Source organism: Oncorhynchus gorbuscha, linkage group LG08, assembly GCF_021184085.1.
Source record: "Oncorhynchus gorbuscha isolate QuinsamMale2020 ecotype Even-year linkage group LG08, OgorEven_v1.0, whole genome shotgun sequence".
NCBI classification, from domain to species: domain Eukaryota; kingdom Metazoa; phylum Chordata; class Actinopteri; order Salmoniformes; family Salmonidae; genus Oncorhynchus; species Oncorhynchus gorbuscha.
Window position 1 is genome coordinate 54,271,795 of NC_060180.1, and position 15,720 is coordinate 54,287,514.

A 15,720-nucleotide genomic window follows, 5' to 3' on the forward strand; every position below is an offset into this window, starting at 1 on the left:
ACACAAATCCTGGAAAAAAAGCATTTTCAGGAATATTTTGAATTACCAAACACTATGCGTCACATTATCAACAAAATGGAACGTGTAATTCATTGGCACTTGTTTCATATTAGTCAACTCATTCCAAATTACATTTGTTTAACCGATGTTATAAAGTGACGAATAAACTGGTAGGCGCATAAAAACATGTTTTGCCAAATTATTTATGCACATCTGGGCAAATATTGTGCCAAGTCTAATTACCTGTAGGCCTACTACTGGTGACTGACGTGCTATTGTCTTTGTCCCTTTAATTAAGCGCTGGAGAGGAAGAGTCTATTGCGCGTATAATATTAGGTTTTTACGCTGACAGGACGCTGACTTCAAAGGGACATCGGCAGTTAATAGAATAAATAAAATGCCTTGCAGGTTGATTTGCATACTTGTTTTCCATCTTGTCGATTCGGGTCTTTTCTCATCTCACATACGACAGGCTAAGTCTTCTACTACTGGCTGAGACTACGTAGAAGAGCTCAAGGTCAGTGAAACTGGCAGGCCTCGCTAACAGAAGAAACGTCTATTTTGGGATAGCACTAGAAAAAAAACCTCAGAGGACACCATGCTGAAGGAACTACACATGAAATGTGTGTAATTTATTAACAGCAAAGCTTTTGGCAAGACTACATTGTCTGGAATGCACTCACTCAACAGGTTCTCCTTCTTTCTCACCATCTGAGACCAGGTCGACTTACAGAGCGACACGCTCCACAGTGAATGGGACCAAAAGAACGTGGTGTGATCCAGTTCATGTATTGAATCTGCTTGAACACCTGCTTTGATGACGCCAAAAGATAACGAGGCTAAACCCACCCACTTGAGGTGCAGGACAACTGATACGAGGGGAAGTCTATATAGCCTAAACCCTGACACCTGTTGTTCAAGGGTATCACAAATTGGATCCTTGCATCGAGGTCTAACCATTTGAAAGTGATTATATTTGCGTAGGAGCAGACGTCAATAATCATGTCTCATGGCTGGGGTTACGGACCATCTGACGGTGAGGCATTCAGTGTCATCTGACGCTGATTGCACTTTTGCAACCTACTAGTTGAAACTAAATTGCAACAGTTGCAGGAAAGAGTAGCTCTATGCATTTATTATCTGAAAAAACGAAATAAGTGTTAATATTTTCTGGTGTGTTACTGTAAATAAATCATTAGCCCTACATTGTTAGGTTATTGTCATACATTTATGAATTTATCTGTGAGAACACAATTGGACTGTTTAGAATAGAGTGAATGATACATTTGTATGTTTCCTCTGTTTTTGTCTTTGTCCTGTTTTTTCTATCATAGGACCTGTCAACTGGTGTAAGGACTTCCCCATTGCTAATGGGCCCAGGCAGTCTCCTATTAATATTATTAGTGGTCAAGCATCCTACGATTCTGCCCTGAAGCCCCTCAAACTGCACTATGACCCATCCAACTCCACAGACATTCTGAACAATGGCCATTCCTTCCAAGTTGGCTTTGTGGATGATACTGACAGTTCAAGTAAGCCTTAGAATCTATATGTAATTATATACATTTACATTTTACATTTAAGTCATTTAGCAGATGCTCTTATCCAGAGCGACTTTCAAATTGGTGCATTCACCTTATGACATCCAGTGGAACAGTCACTTTACAATAGTGCATCTAAATCTTAAAGGGGGGGGGGTGAGAGGGATTACTTATCCTATCCTAGGTATTCCTTAAAGAGGTGGGGTTTCAGGTGTCTCCGGAAGGTGGTGATTGACTCCGCTGTCCTGGCGTCGTGAGGGAGTTTGTTCCACCATTGGGGGGGCCAGAGCAGCGAACAGTTTTGACTGGGCTGAGCAGGAACTGTACTTCCTCAGTGGTAGGGAGGCGAGCAGGCCAGAGGTGGATGAACGCAGTGCCCTTGTTTGGGTGTAGGGCCTGATCAGATCCTGGAGATACTGAGGTGCCGTTCCCCTCACAGCTCCGGAGGCAAGCACCATGGTCTTGTAGCGGATGCGAGCTTCAACTGGAAGCCAGTGGAGAGAGCGGAGGAGCGGGTTGACGTGAGAGAACTTGGGAAGGTTGAACACCAGACGGGCTGCGGCGTTCTGGATGAGTTGTAGGGGTTTAATGGCACAGGCAGGGAGCCCAGCCAACAGCGAGTTGCAGTAATCCAGACGGGAGATGACAAGTGCGTGGATTAGGACCTGCGCCGCTTCCTGTGTGAGGCAGGGTCGTACTCTGCGGATGTTGTAGAGCATGAACCTACAGGAACGGGCCACCGCCTTGATGTTAGTTGAGAACGACAGGGTGTTGTCCAGGATCACGCCAAGGTTCTTAGCGCTCTGGGAGGAGGACACAATGGAGTTGTCAACCGTGATGGCGAGATCATGGAACGGGCAGTCCTTCCCCAGGAGGAAGAGCAGCTCCGTCTTGCCGAGGTTCAGCTTGAGGTGGTGATCCGTCATCCACACTGATATGTCTGCCAGACATGCAGAGATGCGATTCGCCACCTGGTCATCAGAAGGGGGAAAGGAGAAGATTAATTGTGTGTCGTCTGCATAGCAATGATAGGAGAGACCATGTGAGGTTATGACAGAGCCAAGTGACTTGGTGTATAGCGAGAATATCGAAGGCAGCCGATAGGTCTAGAAGGATGAGAGCAGAGGAGAGAGAGTTAGCTTTAGCAGTGCGGAGCGCCTCCGTGATACAGAGAAGAGCAGTCTCAGTTGAATGACTAGTCTTGAAACCTGACTGATTTGGATCAAGAAGGTCATTCAGAGAGAGATGACGGGAGAGCTGGCCAAGGACGGCACGTTCAAGAGTTTTGGAGAGAAAAGAAAGAAGGGATACTGGTCTGTAGTTGTTGACATCGGAGGGATCGAGTGTAGGTTTTTTCAGAAGGGGTGCAACTCTCGCTCTCTTGAAGACGGAAGGGACGTAGCCAGCGGTCAGGGATGAGTTGATGAGCGAGGTGAGGTAAGGGAGAAGGTCTCCGGAAATGGTCTGGAGAAGAGAGGAGGGGATAGGGTCAAGCGGGCAGGTTGTTGGGCGGCCGGCCGTCACAAGACGCGAGATTTCATCTGGAGAGAGGGGGGAGAAAGAGGTCAGAGCACAGGGTAGGGCAGTGTGAGCAGAACCAGCGGTGTCGTTTGACTTAGCAAACGAGGATCGGATGTCGTCGACCTTCTTTTCAAAATGGTTGACGAAGTCATCTGCAGAGAGGGAGGGGGAGGAGGATTCAGGAGGGAGGAGAAGGTGGCAAAGAGCTTCCTAGGGTTAGAGGCAGATGCTTGGAATTTAGAGTGGTAGAAAGTGGCTTTAGCAGCAGAGACAGAGGAGGAAAATGTAGAGAGGAGGGAGTGAAAGGATGCCAGGTCCGCAGGGAGGCGAGTTTTCCTCCATTTCCGCTCGGCTGCCCGGAGCCGTTTCTCACTTCACAAAATATGACCTTCATTTCCTATACAAGTTACATTCTGATGGGTTCTGAGGCATGGATTCAGTAAGGTAAGGGGCAATGAGAATGAGGCTAGCTGCAAACTGGTTACATATTAACTCAGTGGCTGTGTGTCGAACAAATATCAAACACGGTGTTGAATTAATTTCTGTATGCACTGTCTTTGTCCATTGTGCATATAGGCTGCTGTACAGTAGATGATATTGATAGGTGGGTTGAGAGTAGGCAGGTGTTTGAAAAGACGCTTGTTGTCTGGTTGTTGTCTATTGACGTGGTGCCGGGAAGCAAGCACACCTGTCTACAGACTAGATTGTTCAAAACAAACGTTTCCTACCCTACCTTATAATTTATTTTATAGTAGTGTATTTTATGATCAGGATAATCTATGAAGTAAGCATATTGCGGTATTGCTTCCCAACGTGTTCCTTTTGAGTTGTTAGGGAGAGTACTTTTGCACATATAACACACTGTGGCTGAGGAAAAGCGCTTCTCCCAATATAAGTGAACCCCAAATCATGTAGTTATCATATTTGTGCCTCTTCGATGGTCCATCGTTCGGCTTTCCCGGGTAAGGGGGCAGTAGCTCTTCGAGACTGCATCAGATTCACAACTGTCACTGTCAGTGTCCATGCCAGCTGGGCTAGCAACAAATGTAGAATTACTGATACTAGCTTTGGATGTCCTCATGGAAGCTGAACAACTTGTCGTTGACAGGTGCAGTACCGATGGTAGTAGCAGTACTACCAGTAGGGCATTACTTTAAAAAAAATCAATTTTCGAGCAAATGGAATGAGCATCAACTACATTTGGCTACATACGGACCGTTAGTGGAATTCCCGCGAGAGAGTAACGGTTAATGTGATTGGATGTTAATGATTTGACTAGGCTACCCGTATATGACATTGTGTTATTTCACTGAACACTAGATGGTTTACTTTTATTTTTGGCAGTGAAATGAGGCTACTCAGGCGAGGGGATAAAATCCTCACCCAAATGTATAGCCCCGTTGGAAAATATAAATGGACTGGTTTTAAAAAAAATGTGAATTTAAAAAAATAGAAATGTGAATCACGTTTTTATTTGGCGAACACCTGCCTTAAATAAATTCAAACGCAACAGCCTGTAACTGTAGTAGATGACTAGTAATCATCTGTCATTTGCCTGCATTTGGACACTTTGGATATTTTGAAGAGCAGCATTAAAAGTGCCTGTGTGTATGTTTGTGTGTCCGTGCGTTCCTGCTCGCAGCACTGACCGGAGGCCCCATCACCGGCACATACAGGCTGAAGCAGTTCCACTTCCACTGGGGAGCCAGTGATTACAGGGGCTCTGAGCACACCGTCAATGGAATCAAGTTCCCATGTGAGGTAGGCAGTTCAAGACCTAGATTTTACAATCGGACAAGCTGTATGACTTCAGATCAGTATTTTGGATTGGCTACCTGAGCTAAACCTGACATCATCTTTCTGTTTTTAAAGCTCCATCTGGTGCACTGGAACACCAAGTACCTCAGCTTTGGTGAAGCAGCTAGCCATCCCGATGGTCTTGCTGTAGTTGGAGTGTTTCTGAATGTACAGATCTAATACAATTGAAATGTTTAGAATTAGTTCATATGCTATTTATGCTTCCTTGTGATTTAATTCTAAAAGTTGCCTGATTCCCTTGTTTAACTGAATTCTTGTTTCCTATAGCTTGGTGCTGCAAACCCCAGACTACAAAAGGTTCTGGATGCTCTGGAGGCCATCAAATCAAAGGTGAAATCAAAACTGACTACTACTCAAATTTAGCTGTAGTGGGAATTGGATGGGAATGTTGAAGTAAGTCTTTGTTTAAACATGTATAAATCACAATTTGTGTCTTCTGTAGGGGAAGCAAACTACGTTTTCTAACTTTGACGCCGCAACTCTGCTGCCTGACTCACTGGACTATTGGACATACAATGGCTCCCAGACCACTCCCCCTCTGCTGGAGAGTGTCACCTGGATTGTCCTGAAGGAATCAATCAGTGTCAGCCTTACCCAGGTACAATAACTTTACACAGCACCTTCATTGTCACTAATCAACTTCATCAGTTCAGCCCCAATTCATTTACCAAGGTCAGCACTGGTGTAGCACACCCTGCCACACAGACAACTATGCCACACAGCCCCCCGCAAGGTTAGTTGTACTCTAGTTTTTATAGTCGGAGAAGTTTAGCCATTCACTTAATGGACTTGGCCGCTTTCACTTTAGATTACATTATCGGGGTGGCCCATAGTGCTTATTTAGTAACTCCTGCCAGTATCATTTGAATAGCCCACCACTTCTATGAAAGTAGCCTTCACCCATATTAATATACCAATCATGTGTAGTAAAGGTATGTTCTTTCCCTATATCATGGGCTAAAAAAGTATTTGTTGCTCCATGCGGTCCTAGAACTTCCGAAGTCTGTCTGTAAATAATTTACAATCTGTCTTCCTATGATGAAATAAGAAACACATCTGCAACAGTACATAGCTACACAGACACCTCCCCAATTATTAGACATTAAAGAGTGGACCGTTTCTTTTATACTGTTTTTTTACTATGTGTATTCATACAGTGCCTTCGGAAAGTATTCAGACCCCTTGACTTTTTCCACATTTTGTTACATTACATCCTTTTTGTAAAATGGATTAAATATTTTTTCCCTCTTAATCTACACACAATACCCCATAATAGTAAAGCAAAAACAGGTCTAGAAATGTTAATTTATTTCAAATAAAACTGTGAAATCACATTTACATAAGTATTCAGACCCTCTACGCAGTACTTTGTTGAAGCACCTTTGGGTATGACGCTACAAGCTTGGCACACCTGTATTTGGAGAGTTTCTCCCCTTCTCTGCAGATCGTCTTAAGCTCTGTCAGGTTGGATGGGGAGCGTCGCTGCACAGCTATTTTCAAGTCTGTCCAGAGATGTTTGATCGGGTTCAAGTCCAGGCTTTGACTGGGCCACTTAAGGACATTCAGAGACTTGTAGTGTGCTTAGGGTCGTTGTCTTGTTGGAAGGTGAACCTTCGCCCCAGTCTGAGATCCTGAGCGCTCTGGAGCAGGTTTTCATCAAGGATCTCTCTGTACTTTGCTCTGTACATCTTTGCTTCGATCCTGACTAGTCTCCCAGTCCCTGCCACTGAAAAACATCCTCACAGCATGATGCTGCCACCACACTTCACTATAGGGAGGATGCCAGGTTTCCTCCACTTGGCGTTCAGGCCAGAGTTCAATCTTGGTTTCATCAGACCATAGAATCTTGTTTCTCATGGTCTGAGAGTCTTTAGGTACCTTTTGGCAAACTCCAAGCAGGCTGTCATGTGCCTTTTTACTGAGCAGTGGCTTCCATCTGGCCACTCTACCATTAAGGCCTGATCGGTGGAGTGCTGCAGAGATGGTTGTCCTTCTGGAAGGTTCTCCTATCTTCAAAGAGGAACTCTAGAGCTCTGGCAGAGTCACCTCCCTGACAAAGGCCCTTCTCCCCCGATTGGCCGGGGGGGGGGGGGGCAGCTCAGCTCAGCTCTCGGACAAGTCTTTGTGGTTCCAAACTTCTTCCATTTAAGAATGGAGGCCACTGTGTCCTTGGGGACCTTTAATGCTGCATATTTTTATATATTGGTACCCTTTCTGACACGCCTTGGTCATTGTATTTTGTGTTTTTGTTATATGTTTGGGTAGGCCAGGGTGTGACATGGGTTTATATGTTGTATTCGTACTGGGGTTTGTATATTTTGGGATCGCGGCTGATTAGGGGTGTTGTTAGGCTTGGCTGCCTGAGGCGATTCTCAATCAGTCAGGTGCTTGTCGTTGTCTCTGATTGGGAACCGTATTTAGGTAGCCTGAGTTTGCTTTGTATTTTGGGTGTTTGTTCCTGTCTCTGTTGTAGTCACCAGATAGGCTGTAATTAGTTTCACGTTCTGTTGTTTTTGTATTTCAGTTATTTCATGTACCGCTATTCTGTTCATTAAAGTCATGAGTAACCTACACGCTGCATTTCGGTCCGACTTTCTTCATTCAACAGACGAACGGCGTTACAGAAACACCCACCACTCTCACGGACCGAGCAGCGTGGTAACTGGCAGGAGCTAAAGGAGGACGTTATGGACGGTAGAGGCATGGAGTATACGACGTGGGAAGAAAGACAGGTGGGCGGCCGACCCAGAGCGAGTGCAGGAGCCCGCCTGGGATTCCCTGCAGCAATGCGAAGAGGGCTATAGACGAATGGAGTCTAAAAGGAAAACACGGCGACGCCTTCTGTAGCTCAGTTGGTAGAGCATGGCGCTTGTAACGCCAGGGTAGTGGGTTCGATTCCCGGGACCACCCATACGTAGAATGTATGCACACATGACTGTAAGTCGCTTTGGATAAAAGCGTCTGCTAAATGGCATATGTTAGAGCGAAAAACGAAAGTAACCCCCAAATATTTATTAGGGGAAAGCGCAGAGAGGGAGTGGCTGAGTCAGGAGTCAGACCTGAGTCTACTCTCCTTGTTTATTTTTGAGGAGCAGCAATATAAGGACTTCTGGTCTTGGGAGATGATATTAGACGGAAAAGGACCCTGGGCGCAGCCGGGAGAATATAGCCGTCCCAAGGAAGAAATAGATGTGGCTAAAGCGGAGAGGCACTGGTATGAGGAGGCAGCACGGCGACGCGGTTGGAAGCCGGAACAGCAGCCCAAAAAAATTATTGGGGGGCGGTTAGAAGGGAGAATAGTTATGCCAGGTAGGAGACCTGCGCAAACTCCCTGTGCTTACCGTTGGGCTAGAGAGACCGGGCAGGCACCGTGTTATGCTATGAAGTGCACGGTGTTTCCAGTGCGGGTGCAGAGCCAGGTGCGGCACATACCAGCCCTTCCTATTGGCCGGGCTAGAGTGGGCATCGAGCCAGGTAAGCTTGGGCAGGCTCGGTGCTCAAGAGCTCCAGTGCGCCTGCACGGTCCGGTCTATCCAGAGCCACCTCTACACACCAGTCCTCCGGTAGCAGCTCCCCGCACCAGGCTTCCTGTGCGTGTCCTCGAGCCAGTACCACCAGTTCCAGCACCACGCACCAGGCCTCCAGTGCGCCTCGCCTGTTCAGCGCAGCCAGCGCTTTTCTCCCCTCCTGCGCTGTTGGAGTCTCCAGCAGGTTTAGCACAGCCAGAGCCTTTCTCCTCTCCTGCGCTGCCGGAGTCTCCAGACTGCCCAGCGCGGCCAGCGCTCCCAGTCTGCCCAGCGCGGCCAGCGCTCCCAGTCTGCCCAGCGCGGCCAGCGTTCCCAGTCTGCCCAGCGCTCCCAGTCTGCCCAGCGCTCCCAGTCTGGCTAGCGCTCCCAGTCTGGCCAGCGCTCCCAGTCTGGCCAGCGCTCCCAGTCTGGCCAGCGCTCCCAGTCTGCCCAGCACGGCCAGCGCTCCCAGTCTGCCCAGCGCGGCCAGCGCTCCCAGCGCTCCCAGTCTGGCCAGCGCTCCCAGTCTGCCCAGCACGGCCAGCGCTCCCAGTCTGCCCAGTGCGGCCAGCGCTCCCAGTCTGCCCAGCGCGCCCAGCCAGTCTGCCCAGCGCGGCCAGTCTGCCCAGCGCCACCAGTCTCTTCTAGATCTGCCCGACAACCAGTCTCTTCTAGATCTGCCAGCCAGCCAGGATTTACCGGAGCCTACTACCTGAGCTTCCTCTCAGTACCGGGCTTCCTCTCAGTACCGGGCTTCCTCTCAGTACCGGGCTTCCTCTCAGTACCGGGCTTCCTCTCAGTACCGGGCTGCCGCTCTGTCCTGAGATGCCCCTCTGTCCCGAGCTGCCCATCTGTCACGAGCTGCTCCTCAGTTATGTGGGCCATGGTCGGCGGAGAAGGTGGATTATCCCAGGACGCGAAGGGGAGGAAATTGGACATTTATGGAGTGGGGTCCACGTCCCGAGCCAGAACCGCCACCATGGACAGACGCCCACCCGGACCCTCCCTATGCTCTTGAGGTGCGTCCGGGAGTCCGCACCGTAGGGGGGTGGTTCTGTCACGCTTTGGTCATTGTATTTTGTGTTTTTTTTATGTTTGGGTAGGCCAGGGTGTGACATGGGTTTATATGTTGTATTCGTACTGGGGTTTGTATATTTTGGGATCGCGGCTGATTAGGGGTGTTGTTAGGGTTGGCTGCCTGAGGCGATTCTCAGAGTCAGGTGCTTGTCGTTGTCTCTGATTGGGAACCGTATTTAGGTAGCCTGAGTTCGCTTTGTATTTTGTGGGTGTTTGTTCCTGTCTCTGTGTTGTAGTCACCAGATAGGCTGTAATTAGTTTCACGTTCTGTTGTTTTTGTATTTCAGTTATTCAATGTACCGCTATTCTATTCATTAAAGTCATGAGTAACCTAGACGCTGCATTTCCGTCCTACTTTCTTCATTCAACAGACAAACGCCGTTACACTTTCCCAGATCTGTGGCTTGACACTTTGCGCTCTACGGACGATTCCTTCAACCTTTTGGCTTGGTTTTTGCTCTGACATGCACTGTTAACTGTGGGACCTTATATAAACAGGTGTTCGCCTTTCCAAATCATGTTCAATTAATTTAATTTAACACAGGTGGACACCAATCCACCTGTAGAAGCATCTCATGGAAGATCAATGGAAACAGGATGCACCTGAGCTCAATTTCGAGTCTCATAGCAAAGGGTCTGGATGCTTATGTAAATAAGGTTATGTTAAAAATAAAAAATAAAATTTCATACATTTCAAAAAACCTGTGTTCGCTTTGTAATTATGGTGTATTGTATGTGGATTTTTATTTAATCCATTTTACTGTAAAGTAACAAAATGTGGAAATAATCAAGGGGCTTGAATACTTTTCAAAGGCACTGTATACTGTATTGATAGTTAATTCTAATATACCAACTACTGTACATTACATGTTGTTACACTGTTTATTTATACACTGTATTCTTGACATAACTCATTGTAATGTACAGTGTCTCCTGCTGTACATATCATTCTTAGTATATGTTATTGGTGAATATATGCATAGATTGTATTTGGATTACTGAGTGTTATTTGGGTTGTTAACTGAATTCTTCTAGTTTTTGATTATTATTTGTGTACATGTTTGACATTTTTGCTGCACTGTTAGGCGCTAGTAATACAAGCATTTCGTTGCATCCGCTATAACATCTGCTAAACTGTATACGCCACCAATAAACTTTGATTTGACTTATTATTGAAGCTCCATGCTGAGCCTTGGGGATATCAAATCCCGAAGTCCAATTTCACCAGCTGGCATTTACATTTGGTCCCCAAGGAGACTTGTTTACTGAAAGCTCAAAAAGCTGCAGTCAAAAGCATTGTCTCACAAATGTCATCATGAAGATTGTAGCCCTCCCTAAATCGACACTTTCAGCCATATGCATTGCTGAGGTAAAGTTAAGGTGTAGCGCAAGGCAGCAATAACTTGGATGGAGAGAGTTTTACAGTTCTCACAGAGTACTGATGCAATGTCGTGTTGGAAAAAGCCTTTCACCTACATACAGTAGGACGGTCTAGGACCCATGCCCAAAGAGTGAGACAACAGAATAAAGAAAATGAATGCACTTTCATTATTTTTTTGGGTGATTTCACATTTCGCTGTCAATGAGAACAAGTTGAACAGTGTGTCAATTGATACGGTCTACACCTACATTTTGAACTTTTACTAGGAAATGAGACTGTACAGACTCTGCAGCCGGTCATTGTCATGGTATGCATAGTAATATCAATTTAGTGAAGACATTTTCATTCTTATAGCAACCTGGATGTACACTCTTTACTTGCTTATGGCTGTACGTCTGATTACTTTGATTCCAATGTGGAGTTTGTGCCAATGACATTTATATGGCTTTGCAGGCGAATGAGACCCACATGATTTAACAAGTGAGGTTTAGGTGAACTCTCTACCAGAGAGGGGTTCCCAAGCTGCACGCTGGTGTCATTGTGCATACTGTTCTATTCTCCCCTCTGTGATTGTGTCCTCCACTCTTTATTCTCAAAACTTCACTCTACATTGTGATCAGTTAGACCTCTATAGGAACATTGGTACTTATTTGAAATTGTTTTAGGGATTATAGGAAATCGTTTTTGGAGAGCAGTAGGCCACAGCAACCACTTTAGCATGAGTCAAAGGCCGCAGTGTTGACATTCTGATTCTAACCATTGTATCTCCCTTTCTTGCACTCTCTCGCTTGACAGATGGGTAAATTCCGCAGCTTGAAATTCAGTGGGGACGGAGAGGCACATTGCTGCATGCAGGACAACTACAGACCCACTCAGCCTCTCAAGGGACGCAAGGTCCGCCGGTCCTTCAAGTAAACAGCCACGTGTCACCCCATCCATCTTCCCCAGGTTATATATACATCGTGTGCCATTTTAGCACATGCATTGGTGTCAGAATCTGCTAATTGTTAATCCCATTGACAAAACCATCAGTAAATACTACAAAACAGAAATGTAAACTTAAACCAATGCAATTTAATAACGAGCCAGTGCAGATGAGATTTATGCGCTGGTATGGATGGATAGCAGCTCCTGTAATCCCTGACGATCAGCCTCAGGATCACCCCAGATTAATGTAATTTAGCTGCCTGCCCCTGCAATAACAGATGAGTCAGTCAGAGATAGAGGCCTTTAATGGTATAATACCACAGAGCTTTTTTCTCTTCTCTACTCCCAATAAGCACAAACAGTTGCTATGCAAGAGATGGAATCTTGAATGATGGCTTTACACAAAGCCAGTCACATGTCATTAGTAAAGATTGAAAAAAGTAAGGGGTCGACCGCTGCCCTGAGGAATTCCTGATTCCACCTGCATTATGTTGGAGAGGCTTCCATTAACCCTTTGCCACGTACGATTACATATTTGTGATCATTGTTGACTGGTCCCTGCAGCAAACCATCTCAAATATGTGATTGGAACAGTAGTAACAGAACATATGATGGAACAAACTTGTCTAAACAGCATTGTTTTCTGAAAGCATCTAAACACTGCTTTGTACTGCTGGGAAATAAAGGTCTTCACAACTTTATTCATCAATATCACCTTTTATTGAAAAAGATAAATGCGATCATCATCATCCAAATATCACACAGAACACTTCCACAGCCAAACTCATTCCATAAACCAGTCTAAATAATAGGTTGTGCTAACAAAAAACAAAACGGTTAGCAACCTAACAGCTAGACTTGTTTATAATGTACCACATCTCTGGTGAGCACAAGAGAGAAATGTAATATGGTTTAGAAAAGTGATGGGTGTCAGCTAAGCTAACAGCAGCTAAATTATTTATGATGGCAGCCATGTTTGTTTATGTTTGACAAGCGAAAACTGCCAAATCCCAGAATGCCATTCACTATAAGACGCAAATAAACAAAGTCAAAGATGGCTGCACCTATTGCTTGAAAATATTAACTTAATTTGTCCATTTTTCATCATATTACAAATCTTCAATGTTCGTGTTACAGTGTATACAAGAACTGGAGCACATGACTTGACAAGTTATTTACATTTACATTTTACATTTAAGTCATTTAGCAGACGCTCTTATCCAGAGCGACTTATTTATCATTTTTGACAAAGCAATTATAATGTTATCCCCTCACAGATCATCACAACAAATACAAGCCTACTGCCTAGCCTAACCGTAGTGTGAAAGCTATACAGGGATGAAACCATTTCAGGTTTTTTTGGGGGGTAGAAAATAGTACAAATAAAGAAAAAACCCTTGAATGAGTAGGGGTGTCCAAACTTTTGTCTGGTACTGTATATGTATAAACAACCACAAAAATGATATATGCGAGGAAAATGCAAATTATGTTTGCTCCTCCATAATGTAAATTATGTTTGTGCCCCAACTACATCATGGTTTATTACAAGTACTGTATCAGTCGCCACGGTAATTTGTTTACAACGTTAAATCTGGTGTTAATGAATCGGTCTCTATGTAGAGGAACAAGGATGAGAATGCTGTCCAGAGTGCAGAAATGTAGAGAAGAGAGGAGGGTAGGGAGTGGGAATGGAGATGAGGAGATTCATATTATTCAAGAGAGAGAAGAGAGTAAATGGAATCATTGAAAGCATGTACAGAGATAATAAAGCATGGAGAAGATATATGAAATATAGACAGGAGAGAAGAGTAAGAGAGAACAGGGTATATCATTATATAAAGTGGAGGAATGGTGAATGCAGATGGAAAAGAAGAAATGGGAGATAAAAATAGATTTCAAAGCTTTCCTCTCTATCCCTGATTTCATGAAGGGAAATATAGACAACAGCTTGATAGGAGGAATCTCTACACTGTCTCTACTTGCAGTGCTTCCTCCCCACAGTATTGAGGCTTCAGTTTATTTTATATGTGAATTGCAGGGTGCTGTACAGTTTGTGGCCATTCAGCAAATCAGTAATCAGCTACCGTATGTGAGATACATTCCATATTACTGTAACAGAGATTTTATAAGTTTATGGTGATCATTACACTGTATAAGGTTGAGTTTCATTAACAAAGTTGCAAAGTCAAAATAAGATAAGATTGAGTTAAATAATCTTCGTAAAATCTTACAAAAGAGCAGGACAACAAACTTGAAACTTGAGCTGCCAAGATACAAACCAGTGTCTTTATGAAATACAAAGTAGTCTGATTCAGGGCGCTTTTCTAGCAGTAGCCACTTGGCCAACACCAAACAAACATGTCATTAAATTCAGTAAGGGATTTATTTAAGGATAAATATCAGATTCACTTTCTTCCAGGTAAATTGAAATTAAATGGAAGTAGAAAGTAATTAATTTCCAACTCTCCATGCACCTTTACTAATCTTAACATTGTACAAAGGCCTACATATTCAGCCATTTTCGTGCACATTTCCAAACCACAAATACACTGTCCAGATGTCTACCAGACAACTTGTGGGCAGAAATGTTGCCACTGCAGCCCGCTTTACCAGTCATCAGTGGCTTAAGTTTATAAGCTTATTCAAGCCTCACCATTATGCTGAGCTTGGAATACAAAGAAGCATTGGAATAATACAAGGAATCCTATTCTACATTTCTTTGGGATTATACCTTCTTTTTTTAGTATTGCGTGTCCTTTGGATACATGTCATTAACTTTGAAGGGAAGTACAATGCAGCTCTAAAGGGTAATATAAATGCTATATTTAGAAAATACGCACATGCAGGACATCACTCTTATGTACAGTAAACTGAACAGGGCTTAATCTCTTACTGAGAGGTTACTGTCACTCTCTCGACATACAATGCCTTGCAGGAGTATTCATCCCCCTTGGCTGTTTCCTATTTTGTTGCATTACAACCTGTAATATACATTTATTTTTATTTGGATTTCATGTAATGGACATACACAAAATAGTCCAAATTGGTGAAGTGAAATTAAATTAAAAAAATATACACCTGTTCTGAAAGCACCCAGAGACTGCAACACCACTAAGCAAGCGGCACCATGAAGACCAAGGAGCACCCCAAACAGGTCAGGGACAAAGTTCTGGGGAAGTACAGATCAGGGTTGGGTTATAAAAAAATATCCAAAACTTTGAACATCCTACGGAGCACAATTAAATCCATTATAAAAAAAATGGAAATAATATGGAACCACAACAAACCTGCCAAGAGAGGGCCGCCCACGAAAACTCACAGACCAGGCAAGGAGGGCATTAATCAGAGGCAACAAAGAGACCAAAGGTAACCCTGAAGGAGCTGCAAAGCTCCACTGCGGAGATTGGGGTATCTGTCCACAGGACCACTTTAAGACATGAACTCCATAGAGCTGGGCTTTACAGAGGAGTGGCCAGAAAAAAAGCCACTGCTTAAAGAAAAAAAATTGTAAACATGTGGGAGACTCCCCAAACATATGGAATAAGTTACACTGGTCAGATGAGACAAAAATGTAGCTTTTTGGCCATCAAGGAAAACGCTATGTCTGGCGCAAACCCAACATCTCTCATCACCCTGTGAACACCATTTCATCGGCAGGGACTGGGAAACTGGTCAGAATTGACGTAATGATGGATGGCGCTAAACACAGGGAAATTCTTGAGGGAAACCTGTTTCAGTCTTCTAGAGATTTGAGACTGGGACAGAGGCTCACCTTCCAGCAGGACAAGGACCCTAAGCATACTTCTAAAGCAACACGAGTGGTTTAAGGGGAAAAATGTAAATGTCTTGGAATAGTCAAAGCCCAGACCTCAAATCTCAATCTGTGGTATGATTTAAAGATTGCTGTACAACAGCGGAAACCATTCAAATTGAAGGAGCTGGAGCAGTT

At 44.5% G+C, this 15,720-nt stretch overlaps 1 protein-coding gene across 1 annotated transcript; it reads left to right on the forward strand.

The window, feature by feature from the left end:
- The first annotated feature begins 379 nt into the window (after positions 1-379).
- LOC124041839 (carbonic anhydrase-like) lies at positions 380-12,472 on the forward strand. The gene is made up of 7 exons (XM_046359902.1): positions 380-1,036; positions 1,335-1,532; positions 4,705-4,823; positions 4,935-5,027; positions 5,148-5,210; positions 5,323-5,478; positions 11,640-12,472. The coding sequence occupies exons 1-7, from the start codon at positions 1,003-1,005 to the stop codon at positions 11,757-11,759; spliced, it is 783 nt and encodes a 260-aa protein (XP_046215858.1). The 5' UTR covers positions 380-1,002; the 3' UTR covers positions 11,760-12,472.
- The last annotated feature ends 3,248 nt before the right edge of the window (positions 12,473-15,720 follow it).

Coding starts and splice junctions, on each gene's coding strand:
- LOC124041839 (XM_046359902.1), top strand. CDS start 1,003: ATGTCTCATGGCTGGGGTTACGGACCATCTGACG. Junction 1,533..4,704: donor GGATGATACTGACAGTTCAA/GTAAGCCTTAGA, acceptor TCCTGCTCGCAG/CACTGACCGGAGGCCCCATC. Junction 5,211..5,322: donor TGGAGGCCATCAAATCAAAG/GTGAAATCAAAA, acceptor TGTCTTCTGTAG/GGGAAGCAAACTACGTTTTC.